Raw genomic sequence first — 18,941 nt, forward strand, 5'->3', positions numbered from 1 at the left:
CGTCACCAGACCCTCAAGTTCTCCTGCAGTTGTCGCTGGTTCATCACAAGACCCTCAAGTTCTCCCTTAGTTATCCCTGGTTCATCACCAGACCCTCAAGTTCTCCCACAATTATTGCTGGTTTGTCACCAGACCCTCATGTTCTCCCAAAGTTATTACTGGTTTGTCACCAGACCCTCAAGTACTCCCGCAGTTTTCGCTGGTTCTTCACCAGACCTTCATGTTCTCCCGCAGTTATTGCTGGTTTGTCACCAGACCCTCTAGTCCTACCGCAGTTGTCACTGGTTCATCACCAGACCGTAATGTTCTCCTGCAGTTGTCGCTGGTTCATCATCAGACCTTCATGTTCCCCTGCAATTGTCGCTGGTTCATCACCACACCCTCATGTTCTCCAGCAGTTATCACTGGTTTGTCACCAGACCTTCAAGTTCTCCCGCAGTTGTCGCTGCTTCATCACCTGACCCTCAAGTTCTCCTGCAGTTTTCGCTGGTTCATCACCAGACCTTCATGTTTTCCTGCAGTTATTGCTGGTTTGTCACCTGACCCTCAAGTTCTCCCGCAGTTGTTGCTGGTTCATCACCAGACCTTCATGTTCTCCTGCAGTTGTTGCTTGTTCATCATCAGACCTTCATGTTCTCCTGCAGTTGACGCTGGTTCATCACCAGACCCTCAAGATCTCCTGCATTTATCACTGGTTTGTCACCAGACCCTCAAGTTCTCCCACAGTTATTGCTGGTTTATCACCAGACCCTCATGTTCTCCTGCAGTTATTGCTGGTTCGTCACACCAGACCCTCATGTTCTCCTGCAGTTATTGCTGGTTCGTCACCAGACCCTCAAGTTCTCCCACAGTTGTCGCTGGTTCATCACCAGACCCTCAAGTTCTCCTGAAGTTGTTGCTGCTTCATCACCTGACCCTCAAGTTCTCTCACAGTTGTCACTGGTTCATCACTAGACCTTCATGCTCTCCCACTGTTATCGCCGGCTTGTCACCAGACCCTCAAGTTCTCCCGCTTTTGTCGCTGGTTCATCATCAGACCTTCATGTTCTCCTGCAGTTATCGCTGGTTCATCACCAGATCCTCAAGTTCTCCTGCAGTTATCACTGGTTTGTCACAAGACCCTCAAGTTCTTCCACAGTTATCGCTGGTTTGTCACCAGACCCTCATGTTCTCCTGCAGTTATCGCTGTTTCATCACCAGACCTTCATGTTCTCCTGTAGTTATTGCTGGTTCGTCACCATACCCTCAAGTTCTTCCACATTTGTCGCTGATTCATCACCAGACCCTCATGTTCTTCCGCAGTTATTGCTGGTTCATCACCAGACCCTCAAGTTCTACCTCAGCTATTGCTTGTTCATCTCCTGACCCTAATGTCCTCCCGCAGTTATTGCTCATTTGTCACCAGACCCTCAAGTTCTCCCACAGTTGTCGCTGCTTCATCACCAGACCCTCAAGTTCTCCTGCAGTTGTCACTGGTTTATCACCAGACCTTGATGATCTCCTGCAGTTATTGCTGGTTTGTCACCAGACCCTCATGTTCTCCCACAGTTATTGCTGGTTTGCTACCAGACCCTCATGTTCTCCCGCAGTTGTCACTGGTCCATCATCAGATTTTTATGTTCTCCCGCAGTTACTGCTGGTCATCATCAGTCCCACAAGTTCTCCTGCAGTTATCGCTGGTTTGTCACCATACCCTCATGTTCCCCCCAATTATCGCTGTTCATCACCAGCCCTCAAGTTCTCCCGCAGTTGTTGCTGGTTCATCACAAGACCCTCAATTTCTCCTGCAGTTATCGCTGGTTCATCACCAGACCCTTAAGTTCTCCCACAGTTATTGCTGCTTTGTCACCAGACCCTCATGTTCTCCCACAGTTATCGCTGCTTCATCGCCAGACCCTCAAGTTCTCCTGCAATTGTCGCTGGTTCATCACCAGACCTTCATGCTCTCCCACAGTTATTGCTGGTTTGTCACCAGACCCTCTAGTTCTCCCGCACTTGTCGCTGGTTCATCACCAGACCTTCATGTTCTCCTTTAGTTGTTGCTGGTTCATCATCAGACCTTCATGTTCTCTCACAGTTGTCGCTGGTTCATCACCAGACCCTCATGTTCTCCCCCAGCTATTGCTGCTTCATCACCAGACCATAATGTTCTCCCGCAGTTATCACTGGTTTGTCACCAGACCCTCAAGTTCTCCCGCAGTCATTGCTGTTTGTCACCAGACCCTCATTTCCTCCCACTGTTATCGCTGGTTTGTCACCAGACCCTCATTTTCTCCCCCAGCTATCGCTGGTTCGTCTCCAGACCCTCATGTTCTCCTGCAGCTATCGCTGGTTCATCACCAGACCCTCAAGTTCTTCCACAGTTGTCGCAGCTTCATCACCAGACCCTCAAGTTCTCCCGCAGTTGTCGCTGGTTCATCACCAGACCTTCATGTTCTCCCGCAGTTATTGCTGGTTCGCCACCAGACCCTCATGTCCTCCTGTAGTTATTGCTGGTTTGTCACCAGTCCCTCATGTTCTCCTGCAGTTATCGCTGGTTCGTCACCAGTCCCTCAAGTTCTCCCATAGTTGTCACTGGTTCATCACCATACCTTTATGTTCTCCCGCAGTTGTCACTGGTTCATCACCAGACCTTCATGTTCTTCAGCAGTTGTCGCTGGTTCATCACCAGACCCTCATGTTTTCCCTCATCTTACTGATTCCTTCAGGCACTAGATTCAAATAATGCCTCATTCTATAGCAGCTGAGGAAGCTAACTTCACTTCAAACTGTCAGCATTACTCACATTGGGGGTATTCACAATGTTGGAGTTGGGCTAAGTCAAGCTATTCGCCAATTCCTGCTTCCTGGTATTTGCTATGTCTGTGTTAACTCAATACTATAGTAGTATATTAGAAAAAAGTAAATTCATATGGCTTTTGTTGGTGAGTAGTCCCTTGCAGGAAGGTCCCACCACCTGAATATATAATTTAAGCCATCAGTGGGCCTTATGACTGTCATACTTCAGCCGGAACCAACTAGTAGAAAAAAATAGCAGATAGCGCAGGTTTGAGTCTGCTAACTCTGTTACCACGGCGGCCATATTTGGTAGCATAAGTGTGGTTATAAACTTTGAGTTACACAAATTAACCGCTTGGACCTCTATATTGCAGTTAGCTAAATAGAAGATGGATTTAGATGGGGCTTCACAATCCATAGTTATCAAATAGCATTTTAGCTGACTATAACAACAATGTGAATACCCCTATTATAACTCTGGCTCTAATAATATTAGAGAATGACTGTTCCTTTTCAAGGTTAGTTACAATAAGCAAAAAAATGAATTAATAATATACAGGGTGATTCATAATTATGGTAAAATAATTTAATACATGATAGTAGAGGTAAAAATAAGAAAAAAAGTTCTTATAAACATATATCCATAAACGCTTCATTAGCGAGCTATACAGGGTGAAAGATTTCGCCTGGAATTCAGTTCCTCTGGTGAAATACACCGATGCTGAATTGTTTGGGGACTAGTTTTTGAAAAACTTATGCTGGATTCATATGGAAAAATATTTGAAAAATTGAATAAATTTAGTCTGGAAGCTGTAGTGTGAGTAGTTTTTGAAAAAGTTGAAATATGCAAAAATATAAGTGGAAAAACACAGACTTCTACGTTTGATGCCCAATAACTTTCTTTAATGACCAGTAAACAAATAATTTTTCACAAGAAAATTGTAGAGAATTTAATTCTGAGAAGAATGATGTAAGCTGTGTAAACTAAATTCGAATAAAAGTTGGATAAAATGTATTCTTATGTAGTACATTACACCACAAAAATTTGCTGTTTTATGAGGAGAGAACTAACTCATAAGTTGTACCTGATTGCAAATAAAATATTCGGTTTTTTATGAAAAGTTTTTTTTTATATGAAAGTAACATATCTAGATGATATTAAACTTATAACAAAAGACTAGTAGATTATGCCATTAAGCCTAGAAGGAAGCTCGAACAGAAGTAGATGATCTCCTATGATTCCTGCCCAAATGTTTACTGAAAACTGATGTTGTGGAAGATTGGGATTGATGGCATGAGGATTCTCAGCTGCCCAAATATGTTAGTTGTGGACGTTAACGATAGCTGTTCTTGTAAAGTGTGCCTCATCGGTAAATAAAACGGTTGTTAAAAAGTTTGGGTAAACAAGTTTTACTAAAAACCATCGGCAAATACCAGCACGGGGAATACAGTCTCGTGGCAATAGAGTATGAACTTTCTGGAGGTGGTATGGATGTAATTGTTGCTCTTTTAGTATCCTCCAAATGATAGATTGATTGACATTAAACTGCACTGACAATTCTCTTGTGTTCTTCTCGGGATGTTCATAAATTTCATTAAGAACTTGTTCTTCTAACTCAACAGTCTTAGTAGATCGGGGTCTGCCTGCATAAATGTGCTCTTTGGATATCAAAGAATCTGTCTCAGACAGACGTTGATGAATAGTGGCAAAAAACCTTGAACTTGGACATACTCGGTTAGGAAAGTTCTCGGTGTAAGTGCAGGTCCAGTGCCAACATAGGTACCTATTATCAAATTTTTGGTTTGGGATCGATTTAGTATGTTATTTTGAGCACAAAATCACAAAAATTAAACAGCGCTCACTATTGTTTTTTAAATAAACTAAGTTCAAAGTAGCACAATTTTACATGCATTTAACCTATGAGTAGCAGCCATTTTGATTATTTAAATCATCAAATTATGATATTCCTAATCTGAGTTTTCCTAACCCAAAGCTTTTCCTAACCTAAGCTTTCCTAACATAAAGCTTTTCCTAACCTAAAGCTTTTCCTAACCTACAGCTCTTCCTAACCTTAGCTACTTATGGTTGCTACTTCTAGGTTAAATGCATGTAGAGTTCTGCTACTTTGAACTTAGTTTATTTAAAAACAATAGTGAACGCCGTTCAATTTTTGTGATTTTGTGCTCAAAATAACATACTAAATCGATCCCAACCAAAAATTTGATGACAGGTATGTTGGCACTGGACGTGCACTTTAGCCAAGTTCTCTTGATACAAACGTCTTGCTTCAGTACTATTACAGTAGTGTCTCATTCCATACATTAAATGCATGTCAGCTAATTTGGAGTATGAATAATGTCTAAAATTACCTGCCATTTTTTAAAAAGTTAACACTTAACACAAAAGCAAAGTGAAATGGTTACAAATAACTGGTTGATAGGTTAAACAAAATACACAACGTGGCTACAGTAGGCCTAACTTACAGTTTGTTTTTTTGTTCAACAGTGAGCTAAAATATTTCTGAAAATAATTTTCAGCTGATAATTTCTTTTAAATATTTTTTCATTCAAGACAAAATATATCAGCTGTTTTGTTCCAAAGGCCTACTGTAGCCGCGTTGTGTTTTTTGTTTAGCCTATTAACCAGTTATTTGTAACCATTTCACTTTGCTTTTGTGTTAAGTGTTAACTTTTTAAAAAATGGCAGGTAATTTTAGACATTATTCATACTCCGAATTAGCTGAGAATACATTTTATCCAACTTTTATTCAAATTTAGTTTACACCGCTTACATCATTCTTCTCAGAATTAAATTCTCTACAATTTTTATTGTGAAAAATTATTTGTTTACTGGTCATTAAAGAAAGTTATTAGGCATCAAATGTAGAAGTGTAGAAGTGTGTTTTTCTACTTGAATTTTTTGCATATTTCAACTTTTTTCTCAAAAACTACTCAACTAACGCTTCCAGACTAGTTTTATTCAGTTTTTCAGATATTTTTCCATTTGAATCCAGCATAAGTTTTTCAAAAACTAGTCCCCAAACAATTCAGCATCGGTGTATTTCACCAGAGGAACTGAATTCCGGGCGAAATCGTTCACTCTGTATAGCTCGCTAATGAAGCGTTTATGGATATATGTTTATAAGAACTTTTTTTCTTATTTTTACCTCTACTATCACGTATTAAATTATTTTACCATAATTATGAATCACTCTGTATATAGCTATTGAATGTTACTCCAAGTCAAAGTTAGTAGACAAACTACTAACGTTGACTCCAGGTATCTTATCCATTTATTGATTGGTGCACCCGTATGTATCACATATACTTCTCATGAATAAATTGAGAAAATTTAAGTTTTTAAATAAATTGAGAGCATGATTTTGCTTACCACACTAGGGTTCCTAGATTCTGGCTGCCGACCACCAAATGTTGGTTGGTGTCTTTCTAGGGTCCTCATCATGGCAGCCATCCAATGCTCGTTTTCACTTCAAGAAAACGCACACAGCAACAGACGACGCATGCAGACAGAGGGAGGAAAAATCTCACGCTAGAGAACGATTATTATTGTCGGCCGACAGTCAGTAAGTTTGAAAACGGCTATTCCTGGCGTCACACTGGTGCGAGCCAATTATTGATCTCTGCTGACCCATTAATGGTTGAGACTGGTGACTGAATCTGAATGCTGAATGTATGGGAACCTTAAAGCTGGATTCCCAAATATTATCAGTACTGTATCAGTGATATTTATTTTTTAAATGGCAATATACTAGTATTATTCAGAATTATTCAAACACTAGCAGGTAAACTGTGCTCCACAAAGGTCTGTTTAAGGTCTTTGTGGACGAAATGGAGCCCAGCATTATGTGCATCACAGAGCACTGGTTGAAAGAAGAGGAGTCAAATTTCTATGGAAATATCGGCACAATCAGCCTAGCCAGCATCTACTGCAGGAATCTTCATAAAAATGGGGGTGCTGCAATTTACTTGAATAAGAAACTGCAATATAAAATAGTAGAGGTTACTAATTATTGCAAGGAGTGCACATTGGAGCTTGCAGCGGTGGAGCTGGTGGACTATCATATCATTGTTGTGTCAGTGTACCATCCACCAAATGGAGATTTTGAAGGATTCACACTGCTTCTCGATGAATTTTTGTCCTTCATCTTGAGCAGGCAGCAAGACAGAATAATCATTGGTGGTGACTTCAATGTACACCTTGAAATTCCATCCAAGGAGAGAGATATCTTTGTCAACCTATTACGAAGTCACAATCTATTTGTTGGAAGTCTTTGTCCCACGAGGGGTGATGCTTGTCTGGACACTATGATAACCAACTTGAACTCCTGGGAGTATACTACCAGAGTGGTTGATCCCTTCATATCCGATCATAGCGCTGTTGTTCTTCAAGCAAATTTGCATAAGACTGAACAAACTCAGGAACCGTGGAAGGCCAACTACATCAGCTACTCCATTGTGGTGAGAGAAGAAAGAATTCCCATTCTTTGCAGGAAGCTTGAGGGCATCAACTGGACGGAGGTTTTTGGACTCACAAAGCAAGAATACATGTTGGATATCCTGTTGGCTGGTTATGTTAATGTCTTCAACACAGTATTCCCAAAGACCATGAGAAAGGTTTCGAGAAACAGCAGAAGAGGAACTCAAACTGCAAATAGGCCATGGTTTGATGAAACTCTAGCCCAGGTGAAGAACCTAGTGGTACTGCTTCATCATAAGTACAAGACAGCAGCGACACCTGAAGATAAAAACTACTGGTTGAACCAGTACCAAAAACAAAAAAAAGAGTATAGGATTCAGGTTGGCATGGCAAAAAGAAACTACACGTCAGAGACTATAATGTCTGCTGATAATAACTGCAAAGCAGCCTGGGACATTATAAATACCCATCACCCAAAGAAACCTCAAATGGAATCACCTCTCAATCCAGATGACTTTAACAATTACTTTGTTAGTGTGGCAGAAAACATTCTGCAGGAGTTGCCTGACTGTGGCTCAAATCCCATGAATAATGTAGGACAGGTGCAACAGCAGATGATGGACTGGAAGCTGGTGAGTGCAGACCGTGTGACCAAAATTGTTTCAAACCTGAAAAACTCCAGGTCTCAGGATATCTATGGACTTTCAACCTTTGTGCTAAAGGCAACAGCAAAACAAATAGCTGAACCATTGGCTGCAGCCATTAACAGCTGTTTTGTGGCAGGAAGGTTTCCAGACTGTCTCAAGACAGCAAGAACAGTGCCAATTCACAAGAAGGAGGAGACCAGTGATCCAGCAAACTTCAGGCCAATCTCCATGGTGCCTATCTTCTCAAAGGTGATCGAGACAGAGATGAAAATGCAGATGACCAACTTTTTTGAGGGGAATGGGCTGCTGTCATCATCGCAACATGGATTTAGAAACAGACGATCCACAACTAGTGCTCTCCTGGCTTTGACAGAAAACATTCAGAGAAGTTTTGAGGATGGTGAATCCCTTGCCCTCACATTGTGTGACCTTAGCAAGGCCTTTGATTCGCTGTTTCACAGCCATATCATTTATGGATTGCTCCTGTGGGGTCACGCACCAGCTGTCCACGATGTGCTGCTACTGCAAAAGAAGGCTCTGAGAATAGTGACATTTTCCGGCTTCAGGGATCACTGCAGGCCACTATTTAGGGATCTTGGGATACTCACAGTATACAGTCAATTTGTATTGTGCTCGCTTATGTATATCAAGAAGAACCTGGTGCAGTTTCAAAAAAGGTGTGATATACACAGCCACAATACACGACATGCCACTAGACTGGAGGTACCCCGGAGCCGACTGGCGGGGAATTACAATAGCTTTCCTTCGCAGGCAATAAGATTTTTTAACAGCCTTCCTAGACCAATTCAGGAAACACCGAACTCTTGGTTCTATACCACTCTGAAAAGTAAACTCCTGGAAAAGCCACTCTACTCACTACAGGAGTTTTACAGTGAACCTCTTTTTGGGAGTCAAGCACCTCCACAGCGTGAATGACCATGTAGGTTATTTTTATTGAGAATTCCGACACTGCCTATCTGGAAACCCCAGTCATTGGCAACGACCTCAAGTATCAAGTAAGTAAAGCACAAATAGATTTAGTTATATAGTTTCATGCTGATACCTATTGATAGTAACAACTGTACGGTAATAATTAAAAATTTGACATAGGTACTGAAAATTTGATGAACTGGAAATAGGCCTATAACCATCCTCGATAAATTCAGAATATTTTTGCAACATTTCAAGTTAATCAGTTCAGTAGTTCAGACATGATGATGCGTCATTCATATTCCCTATCCCATAATATGAGATCAGAAAATGCTCAAATACATGATATAAATGTATAAGCCAACAAAAACAATTTATGTACATTAAGCCAATTCTTTTCTTTTAGTCCGGGCACAAAAATGTATTGAAAAAAGCACTCTGTGCTCCATGGTCATTTTCGGGTAACAGCTGTGGGGAATGTCTCAATTTCTTCCTTAGGACTAGAATGATGAGAAATGCAAGACGATTATATCCCTTTGCGGATTTCAAGATTACAACACAACAGTTCATGAACGAGTTCATCAATCCAGGGGGTCACTATTAGTATATTTATATGGGTCGATTTATATCCTATTATATTAAGCAAGAAATTTTTGTATATATTTTTATATTTATCTGGCTATTTATGTCCAACGGATCTCGAAAACATCTCTAACATTTCTCACGAAATTTGGAACATAGTAGGTTTTTGATATAAAAATTTGATCGCACTAGGTCTCATCCCTGGGAAAACTCACTGAACAAGAAGGAAGAACATGAAAAGGATAATGATTATTCATCCTTGGAAGAACATATGATAATTTCGTCGTCTGTCAATAACAGAGAAAGAATTATGTTTAGCTGTTAGAATATTTGAAATCAATTAGCTTATTTTACGAGAAAAAATAGTCTATCTAGAAATTTTAATCGAGACTTGATCAAATTAATCTGATTTGTTGACATGACATGGAATATCTTTTCAAATTAGAGTATATCATAATTTTCAAAGTTAATCATTATTTTACAGTTTTAAGTGATTGGTGAGTGCTATTTTGTTATTAAATTTAGTTTGTAAACAATCTGAATTAGAACTTTTCTTTTTTCACATGTTTGGACCTAAAATTGGACCTGAATTCAAGTTTATGGAACATATAACCTACTTTTTGAAATATTTATAGAGTTTGAATCAAAATTCGGGGAAGAACGAGCGAAGCTCGGTGCCCCGATATTTATATATTACAGAAATTCATAAATTTCTATTATCAGCAATTTCAACGTTGTAGCTGACAAAATGAGCACCTGGAGCGCTGAATGCTATCGGAAGTTGGAACATGCGCATTACAATATTCGAGAGTTCAAGAGGAAGAGTGTGCAAAGAAAGTGAAATGTGACGTCTGACGTCCTTGTATACACTTAAGTAAGACATAACCTACAATTTATATTAGTAATAATAATACTAATCTACTATTGAACTTGTGTTTAGGCGCATTGCTTGTTTATATTTTCAACTTCAATTGATCTTGGACAAGTCTTAGAAAATACTTCGATATAAATATATCTTAAACTTGAAATTTTCAAAATTTGCAGTAATGGCTAGATCATCAGGTCATAAGTTGTGTTTAATTTTTGGAGTGATTGCATTACTTCATGCAGCATATTCAGCTGCCCAACGTAAGTTATAAAATTATCTATACTTATTTTAATTATTATTCAAAAGCGAGATTTCATTAAAGTTTTTCATTTTTGATTTAATAAATAATTAGCAGTTACAAGAGCACTATATTTTATACTACAGTCAGGTTCAAGGCAAGGTTCTGTATTAGTAAGCTTGTAGGCTCTGTTAAATCTTTAAATTTTTTCAATATAATTTTTATTTCAAGAACAAGTTACTACCTACAAAGGTGTAAGTCAAAACTCTTTGCCAACATAGCTTACCTGTCATCATACGTTTGGTTGGAATCTAGGCTAGTATGTCATCTTGTTCATTCATTTTTTATTATTAGAAAAAAATGAATGGCCGGAGTCTAATTTTTGTGATCAAAATAACGTACTAAATCAATTCTAACCAAAAGTGGAATGACATTGTTCACAACAATTTACAAGTGAGTGTTGCCTAAGTAGCCTATGCTATAATACTTTACAGCTATAAAGTACATGCAATTCATATAAGTTGAGGAAACTTATATGTTAAGCAAACTTAGAAGTCAGTATTAAGCAAACGTATAGGTTTCCGTATACGAAGAGTTACGTAGATTATTGGCTAATGCCCAAATTCACCAAAAATGAAAATTATGTTTGAGCGGTAGTTGGTTCTAAGTCAGATGATTTTGAATTAGTTTTGTAAGATGATTTTCTTGTCTATTAAAGCTGCGTTCACACCAAAGTTATTAACAAAATGTTAAAAGGATCAAGTTATTAACATTTTGTTGATAATTTTTTGGTAAACGCAGCTTTAGAATCAACTGGAGCTCAAACCAAGTTTTCGTTTTGGTGAATTCGATCCTCAGTAAGAATAAATCAGATATGTGTAGGCCTGATGCCGCATTCATATGTTGGCCCAATGAAGGTCAATACGACCATCGCCAGTGTGTGGTTTGCCAGCGCTGTTCTAGATTTGAACTAGGCATTACCAGGCGGGGACAGCAACTGACTCAACATGTGGACTAGGCATAATAGGTTGACTGAAATTAAGAGGCCCAATTTCTAAGCAACAACTCTAACCACGCTGTATTAAGACGGCGTTTTTCAGGCAGATCATATATGCCAATATATAAAGACTACACTACAATAGTGTACAGTACAGCTTTGAATACAGCGCCGTTTGAGTCGTTGCTTAGGAATTGGACTTTTACTCACGTGAACCCTACCGAAGAAAAAGTATTTTGACAGTTCTCCGGTCACTGGACTCACAGTGCGCTGGTGCTATCAAACTGCTTCTCCTGCAAATCAAATGGAATAATTTTGATAACCCACCATACAAACTTGACTTGGCCACTATTAACTTATATATTTTCCCAAACTCAAGACATATGAGTTTTGAGGGCAGAGCTTCCAAAAACTAACAAAGAGCTCCAAAACAAGTCATAGCTCACTTAAACTCATTTGGCAGCAACATTCTATGAAGAGGGTTTTTTCTTGTAGGCTGGACCACTGGTATGAAAAATGCCTCAAACTTTGCCTAGAATAAAAAATAAAAATCAGAAAAATGCCTAATCGTAAGTGTAAGTAACTTTTGGTGAAAAATGATACTTTTATATACTTACATGTATATAAACATAGATAATTTATCTTTATCTATGACCAATCTGAGGTTGAAAAAAATGTCCCTCATATATAGTGTTGAAATAAAGTTTGATTTAAAATTTTCACTTAGTTTTCAGCGTTTCAGTGATAGTCTTTCTCAATTTAAACAGAAGAAATATCTACAAACTAATGTTGTGTGTGAAATCTATTATAAATAAATATTGTTTTCCAGATCGAGCTTACTTAAGAATTACTGAGCAGGAATTTACGTCTTTACCGCTTGATGTGAGTACTCTACATTTTCAAGGTTCAACTTCCTTACTTGGAAACAAAATTAATAACTTAATTCACGTTACATAGAAGCAGACGATAGACCATGCAAATATCTAGATTGAATATCAATGGTTTCTTTGCGTTATTCCTCACTTGATAATCAGTTTTTCTTTGAAATTTCCATGGATTTGCTAATAGGGGATTAAAAGTGTGGTTAGTGAAGGTACAACATGAATCTCATTGTAGAAAGAATTGGAAAAATGATCGGTTCAAGGTACGATGGTATTGACATGTCAATAGCCGTTCATTTTACTATTACCAATCAAAATGGTTAATTCGTTCACATGGACTACTGCACTGTTTGTACTATACTGAACACCTGAATACTGATCACTCTAAACACGACACAGATAGATTAAAAACTCTTGAAAACTTACATTATAAACGAAAATTTTCGAGAGCTGGGCTCCCTTTGTCAATCAAACAGGAAGTGGTGCAGATTTGAATATTCCAATGGTCGTGACCACAGAGACGCGGTGGAGATGTTGTGTAGAGCATAGAGCACAGACGGTGCAGTACAGACGAAGGGAGGCGTACTGATTGAAGGAGTATTATGAAAGTAGTTGGTGGGCCATTATGGGTTACAAGCGGGAGATTTCAAATTTGAGTGGGTTATGGATAAGGAAAGGTGTAGATTATGAATTGATAGAAAAGAGGAGATTTAAAATTAGAAATCAGAAATGAAGTAGAATAAAATTAGAAAATGGAATTATAGAATTGAATTGGAATGAAAATTATTTTTTATTAAATATGTTTTTATTAAAATAAATTTTTTATTTATATATGATAACTTGGTCAAATTTTATTGGTTCCATTACAGAAAATATCAGTCATTGAATTTCAAAATACTCGCCAGATCTATTTATTTGAAACTTTATCGATTTTTGTTTTTCCGCTGGTATATCACTCAGGACACCCAGCTTGCTTTACACACGCACACCACTGGTGTCCTCATGTAAATGAACTATTTTTTCTCCAAATGTTTATCCTTATAAATCTACTTTATGTACTTGTCCATACAGCAGCAGTTCAATTAACAGTTCTTACTTTTTCTCAAACTATTGTAAATAATTTGATAATTATATGTAAATACAGAACGATTAGTTAAATTTATTACAGATAACATTTCTGAATCCACTAATGTTCGGTCTCCATGATCAGTTGTATTCCTACTAATGTTCAAATTCATCAGTCAGATTTTGAGTTTTTTCAAGCTTCGAATATCTCACGACTTTCTTATGAATTCAGCGCAGGCATTCTATGTAATTCAATAATGTCCTCTATTAGATTTACCGTATTCAATTTGTTGAGAAGTGATTAGGCTACATAAAAGGCTTTCCATTTCCAGATCAAAGTGCTCTGATGTGAGAATATATCGGACGCGATATTGCTGCTTGAGTATCATCATATCATCACTGGAATTCTATTCACGATGATTGTCAAATGTGTAGAGTGTAACAAGAAATTCAGTAAAGCGAGCAACTTGTACAGACATCGAAGAGAACAACATGGAGCAAACGAAGAGTCGTATTGTGTGACCTGTGATAAATATTTCAAGCGAAAAGAACACTATCTCACTCACATGAATGCGATTCATCTTTTCAAAAATAAGAATGTGTGTTCATTGTGCGACTACTCAACGTTCACTAAGAGTGCCATGCTCCGTCATGAAAAGCTAGTGCATAAAAATCCTTACTCAGAGTTCAATATGAGGCGAAATGATCCACGATTCACCTGCAGTCTGTGCTCTAAAAAGTTCTCTTCGAAACGATCTCTTGATAATCATCAGCAGAAGAAGCATGGTTTGTTGACTTCAAACTTACGAGTAAAACGAATTTGCCCTCTGTGCGCGCATTCTGTTCTACATTGCTCTGGAGGAAAGGCGAATAAAATTATGTATGATCACTTCTTTCAAAAGCATGGAATTTATTTAGATATCGATTTTTTAGAATCTGAAAATTTGATTGCATTCCATAACTGGAAAGCGAACATAGAGATAACAACTTCCTCGAAATTCAATAGATCAAATAGAAAAGCGAAAAAATGTTTCCGATTCTCTTGTTATCGTAGTGGAGTTTTTAGCCCGAAAGGGAGTGGCAAACGCGTTTCTCGAACTATTGAATCTTGTAAAATCAATGCCTTTTGTCCTGCAGCAATCATTGCTGTTTTGAAAGAAAATGGAAAGGTTCAGATAACTTTTATTAAAACACATGTAGGGCATAAGAATGATACTTTGACAAAGACTTCCAAGAAAAAAATCCAATTGAAAATTAAAGGAATTAGGAATCGTCACAAGGCTAGTCTTAGTATTGGTTCTGAAAATGTATTTTTTCAGTCAGATGGAGAATGGCAAGTTCCCTCTTCCAAAGGTGACTGCTATTTCGGTGTTGAAAAAATCCAATCCTCAATTTGTAAAAATTGTAACATGAAATGCTACCACTGCAACGCTTGTTTTCATCAATACACATGCACCTGTATAGATTACACAAAGAAGAGTAACATGTGTAAGCACATACATTTGGTTGCCAAATTTTCTGGTGACCAAGAAGCTGTTTTTGTCAATGAAGATGATTTATTAGTAGTGAACGAGTCTTGTGATGAGAATCTCGTAGTAGTTGATATACCTCAAGAAGAAAAAATCAGAGAAGAAAGAGAGGAAGAAGAATTAGAAGACGATAGAGAACCAGAAGGAACAGAAGCGGAAGAATTAGACCTTATCAATGTTTATTCTCCCAGTAATGATGATGAAGTTGATGACCAAATACAAAAACTGTTTGACGATCCGACGGTTGTTGACAACTTCATTCTAAGTCATGTCGAAATCGCAAAGCCAACCTCTCCTTCTTCTCCCCCTCCTACTCATCTGCTGCCTCCTCCTCCAAGTCATCAAATGTTCGTCGAAGCAAAGGAAAGGTTTACTGAACAATTATTGACCACATTACAAGATAAGATCACCAACTTCCAACAACTTGAAGCTGTACAGAATCATTGGAAATGTATGGATTCGATTTTGAACTCTCTACCGTCAAATTCGTCGCATGTGGATACAGTTTCTCAGCGAAGCATGCAGCAAGTCCCTCCTGAGGAAATCGTTTCATATCAAACAAGTTCCAGTCCTACTATTACTAATACTAGGAAATACAATTCTCATTCTACTAAAAGAAAGGAAATTATATGTGTAAAAATAATTCCTCCTTCTAAATATGATGAAAAGTCTCTCAATTTTTTATAATCAGGCTCGATTGGTGTTTTCTTGAATAGATTTTTGTGTTGATGATTTTTAAAAATTTGAAATTATTTGTTAATCATTTGATAATTGAAGTGAATTTTGTGGAATCGGTTCATTGTAAGAAGAGGTCTATTTTCTCTTGTTTGTTGTGTTCTAAATGACATTAGGGTGATATAATTTTCGTGTATGATATGTATTTTTACTAAAATGTTATCAAGTATTTCTGAATTTCTGATTATTTTCCTAATTGCCTACTAAGATGTATTTTTTCGTAGGCCTATTGAAGTGAACATGCTAGTACAGTTTGAATATTCTGTTGTTTTTTTTGAAATTTGTCCATTTAGTATTTTTAATATTTCTACTTGAATGAAAAGCCCCTAAAATTATTTAAATTTCACTCCTTGCAAAGTATCTAATTCAAACTACTGCACCTATTTTCGAACATAATTTCAATTCTTAGTTCAAGCCACACCTGGGCTTGATTGATTGATCAGATAAAATAGAACGTAAGCTACATTACATTCTGGGCTTGATTAGCGTCTACTACGAATTCGTACAACATTATAGAATAATAGTATAATTGATAATAATTAATTGTTATTGATAATATAGGTTCTAATAATGCTATTAATTGACAATGGAATTAAATTATTAAATTAAATTGATTATTCAATGTACAAAGTTTTAGACACGCTCTCTGAAGAAGCGTGATTCAAATTTTCTAACTTCACGTTTTATTCATGTGTCAATATAGTTCCGATATTTCATATTTTAAACTGACATTAATTAATATTTGTTTTATAAATTACCATCAACTGAAAAAAATTACATCATTTGTAGTCATAATTACTATAGAAATTTAATGCAGGTTTGGTTTGGATGTATTATTTAGAATTGGAAAGTTATTTGTAATTTAGCATTATAAACTGGTTTTCAATATCTTGAAACTATTCTTTTCATTTATTATCGAAAGATACCATAAATCCAACTATCGGTACATTTTTGAGTTCTGGATACTTTACTATTGTAGAATGTAGCTATATAAATTGAAATTAAACCTCTCTCTATCTCTAATGATGATATACGTTTACTCCTATCACTTTCATCCCAACACTAAAGATGTATTACACTTTTACAATAAGTTAATCTAATGATATCAAATTCACGTGGCTTTTGCCGTTTGAACAGTGCCAGTTTAAATATAATCTTTATTTAAATTGAATTTTATCCATATGTTATATATTTTATCTCGTTTGTCATAGTGTGGTTCAACAAAAACTAAACATAAGTTTTGTTTTGTTTCAACATAAAACATTTCATGCTATTTTCCTACCTTTGGATAACCATGGGCCCCACATGGTGAGATCAACCCTTTCAAATATGGATTATTCATTTCTTAAAGATCATTTTTCCAATTTAAGTTAGTACAAATGTCTAAATCAATTTTATTATTCACTATTTATTTATATTTCATTGTGATTGTATCATGTGTTGTCTATAGAACTCTCCTCCTCACGCAGAGAACTGGTCGTTGTGGAGGAAGTTATTATAATGCAATCAAGTTGAACTGACAATTCTCTGGATAGACAGGGAATGTTGAGACGGAAAGTTACTGATGGTCAGCGCCAACTTTCCATTGATTTACATTAATTAGAGAGATGTTTTGTAAAAGGAAAGTGAAGTAATGAAAAGCACTGGCTGCCAACAACTTCCTTTCTCTACTTTTTCTGTCTATAAGCAATTTACTTTTATAGACAGTGAAATGTATTTTTGTCAGTATTATTATGCATCACTATAAGTAAAAAGTATGTAAAGCTATTCAAAGAGACTATATTTTTACAATCATTTTTGTCTATGAAAATAGATACAATGCTCCAATGCTCAACAACTACCTCCATAGCACTATATTTACAAGTTACATCACTTGTAGACTTGTAAAATTGTAAACTTGTAGATCATAAAGTTTTGTGAAACGTGAGTACTTGTAAACTTGTAACTACAATTACTTGTCCGTAACCATGGTTGGTAATAATGCTTGTACCTTTGTGAAATAGGCCCCTGGTAGAAATCATAAAGACGGCAAAAAATCGAACGTCCAAAAATAGATGTGAGTGTAACCACTACCTCCGTAAACAAACCCGTAGTGCATTCGTGTGACAGATAGGGCTCCTACTCCAATAAAAATTTGTCGATTTCAGCTGTTCTATATCAGCTAGTGTTTCTATTGGTGCAGGACCCCTACCTGTGCTGACGTTACCATCAACCACCTGTCATGCTTTGACACACATGTATGGCTTTGTTTATGGAGGTAGTGGTTCAGCTCGCTTTGTCAATAATTATAACTCTGTTTATTACTCTTATAATTTATTCTGTACTCTGTTCAATTAATTTTATATTACATGAAAATAATGAAGTACTGTTATATTTTCAACTGACACAACTCATGTGTTCCGTGTTTCGGACAGTTTCCGTCGGTCCCGGCTGCCTAAAAAGCAGTCGTTAGGTCATATCAGAGGCCCTGAAATTGATCAGTTGCGACCTGAAATCTCTGACACCAGACCTGAGCCAGCCAGGTCTCTCGGTATTATTATATTAACTGTCCCATAATTGTTTTTCACAGAATTATGTATATGATAAGTAGATTTTGTATTTTATGATACCTACGGTACTCACACTGATATGGCACAAGGGCACTAGTTAAACATTATTTTATTACTGTGTAAGGAAATGCGATCGACTATATTGTAGTGCTGAAAATTGCTGTAATATCTCGAAATTTTACAAGGCATTGTGTCAGAAGCTATTACGTAAATTTTCTTTAATTTCAGATACTTATCCAGGGGATAGTGAGCTTGTTTATGACAATGTACGGCATAATGCAAATTGCTGGCGAGTTCAAAGAAATACGAGCGACTGTGGAACTGGAATCAAAGTCGTGGGAAACTGTAAGGAATCTTCCTTCGTTCTACACATTCAACCATCGCGGTAAAGCTCTGTCCCCAGATTACATTCCTCCACATCGTAGGGAAGCTGCTTCGTGATTCCAATGCCACTTCGATCTGTAATTCATCATCTTTTTAACCTTCTATTCATTATTGGCTCAAAGCATTGAACGTTTTTATTGATATGTGTTCCACTATAATATAAAAATCTCACTTTTGTAAACGTCACCTTGATTATGTTTTTGTTAACTATTTGATTATAAATTGTGTTATTCGCCGTTCATGGAATTTTCATTTTATTGGATTAGTGGGAAAAGTTAAAAAATATTACTTGAACAACACTACTTTAGACTAGGATTAAT

The 18,941-nt window shown here is 37.0% G+C and overlaps 2 protein-coding genes across 3 annotated transcripts; both read left to right on the forward strand.

Moving 5' to 3' along the window:
* Nucleotides 1–6,627: 6,627 nt before the first annotated feature.
* LOC120350215 lies at nucleotides 6,628–8,799 on the forward strand. The gene has a single exon (XM_039422774.1). The coding sequence runs from the start codon at nucleotides 6,628–6,630 to the stop codon at nucleotides 8,797–8,799; it is 2,172 nt and encodes a 723-aa protein (XP_039278708.1).
* Nucleotides 8,800–10,186: 1,387 nt separating this feature from the next.
* LOC111049838 (membrane magnesium transporter 1) lies at nucleotides 10,187–18,864 on the forward strand. 2 transcript variants are annotated; one of them, XM_022336013.2, is made up of 3 exons: nucleotides 10,187–10,503; nucleotides 12,308–12,360; nucleotides 18,466–18,864. In XM_022336013.2, exons 1-3 carry the CDS (start codon nucleotides 10,422–10,424, stop codon nucleotides 18,676–18,678), a joined length of 348 nt encoding a protein of 115 aa, XP_022191705.1. In that variant the 5' UTR covers nucleotides 10,187–10,421; the 3' UTR covers nucleotides 18,679–18,864. The 2 variants fall into 2 exon arrangements, with proteins under 2 accessions (XP_022191705.1, XP_022191704.2); XM_022336012.2 differs by lacking the exons at nucleotides 10,187–10,503; nucleotides 18,466–18,864 and adding an exon at nucleotides 13,757–16,584 and having other exon boundaries at nucleotides 12,303–12,360.
* The last annotated feature ends 77 nt before the right edge of the window (nucleotides 18,865–18,941 follow it).

This window comes from Nilaparvata lugens, chromosome 3 (assembly GCF_014356525.2).
Source record: "Nilaparvata lugens isolate BPH chromosome 3, ASM1435652v1, whole genome shotgun sequence".
Taxonomy (NCBI): domain Eukaryota; kingdom Metazoa; phylum Arthropoda; class Insecta; order Hemiptera; family Delphacidae; genus Nilaparvata; species Nilaparvata lugens.

Bases quoted from the DNA above. Each gene is read 5' to 3' on its own strand.
- LOC111049838 (XM_022336012.2), top strand. From the start codon at position 13,841: ATGATTGTCAAATGTGTAGAGTGTAACAAGAAATTCAGTAAAGCGAGC.
- LOC120350215 (XM_039422774.1), top strand. From the start codon at position 6,628: ATGGAGCCCAGCATTATGTGCATCACAGAGCACTGGTTGAAAGAAGAG.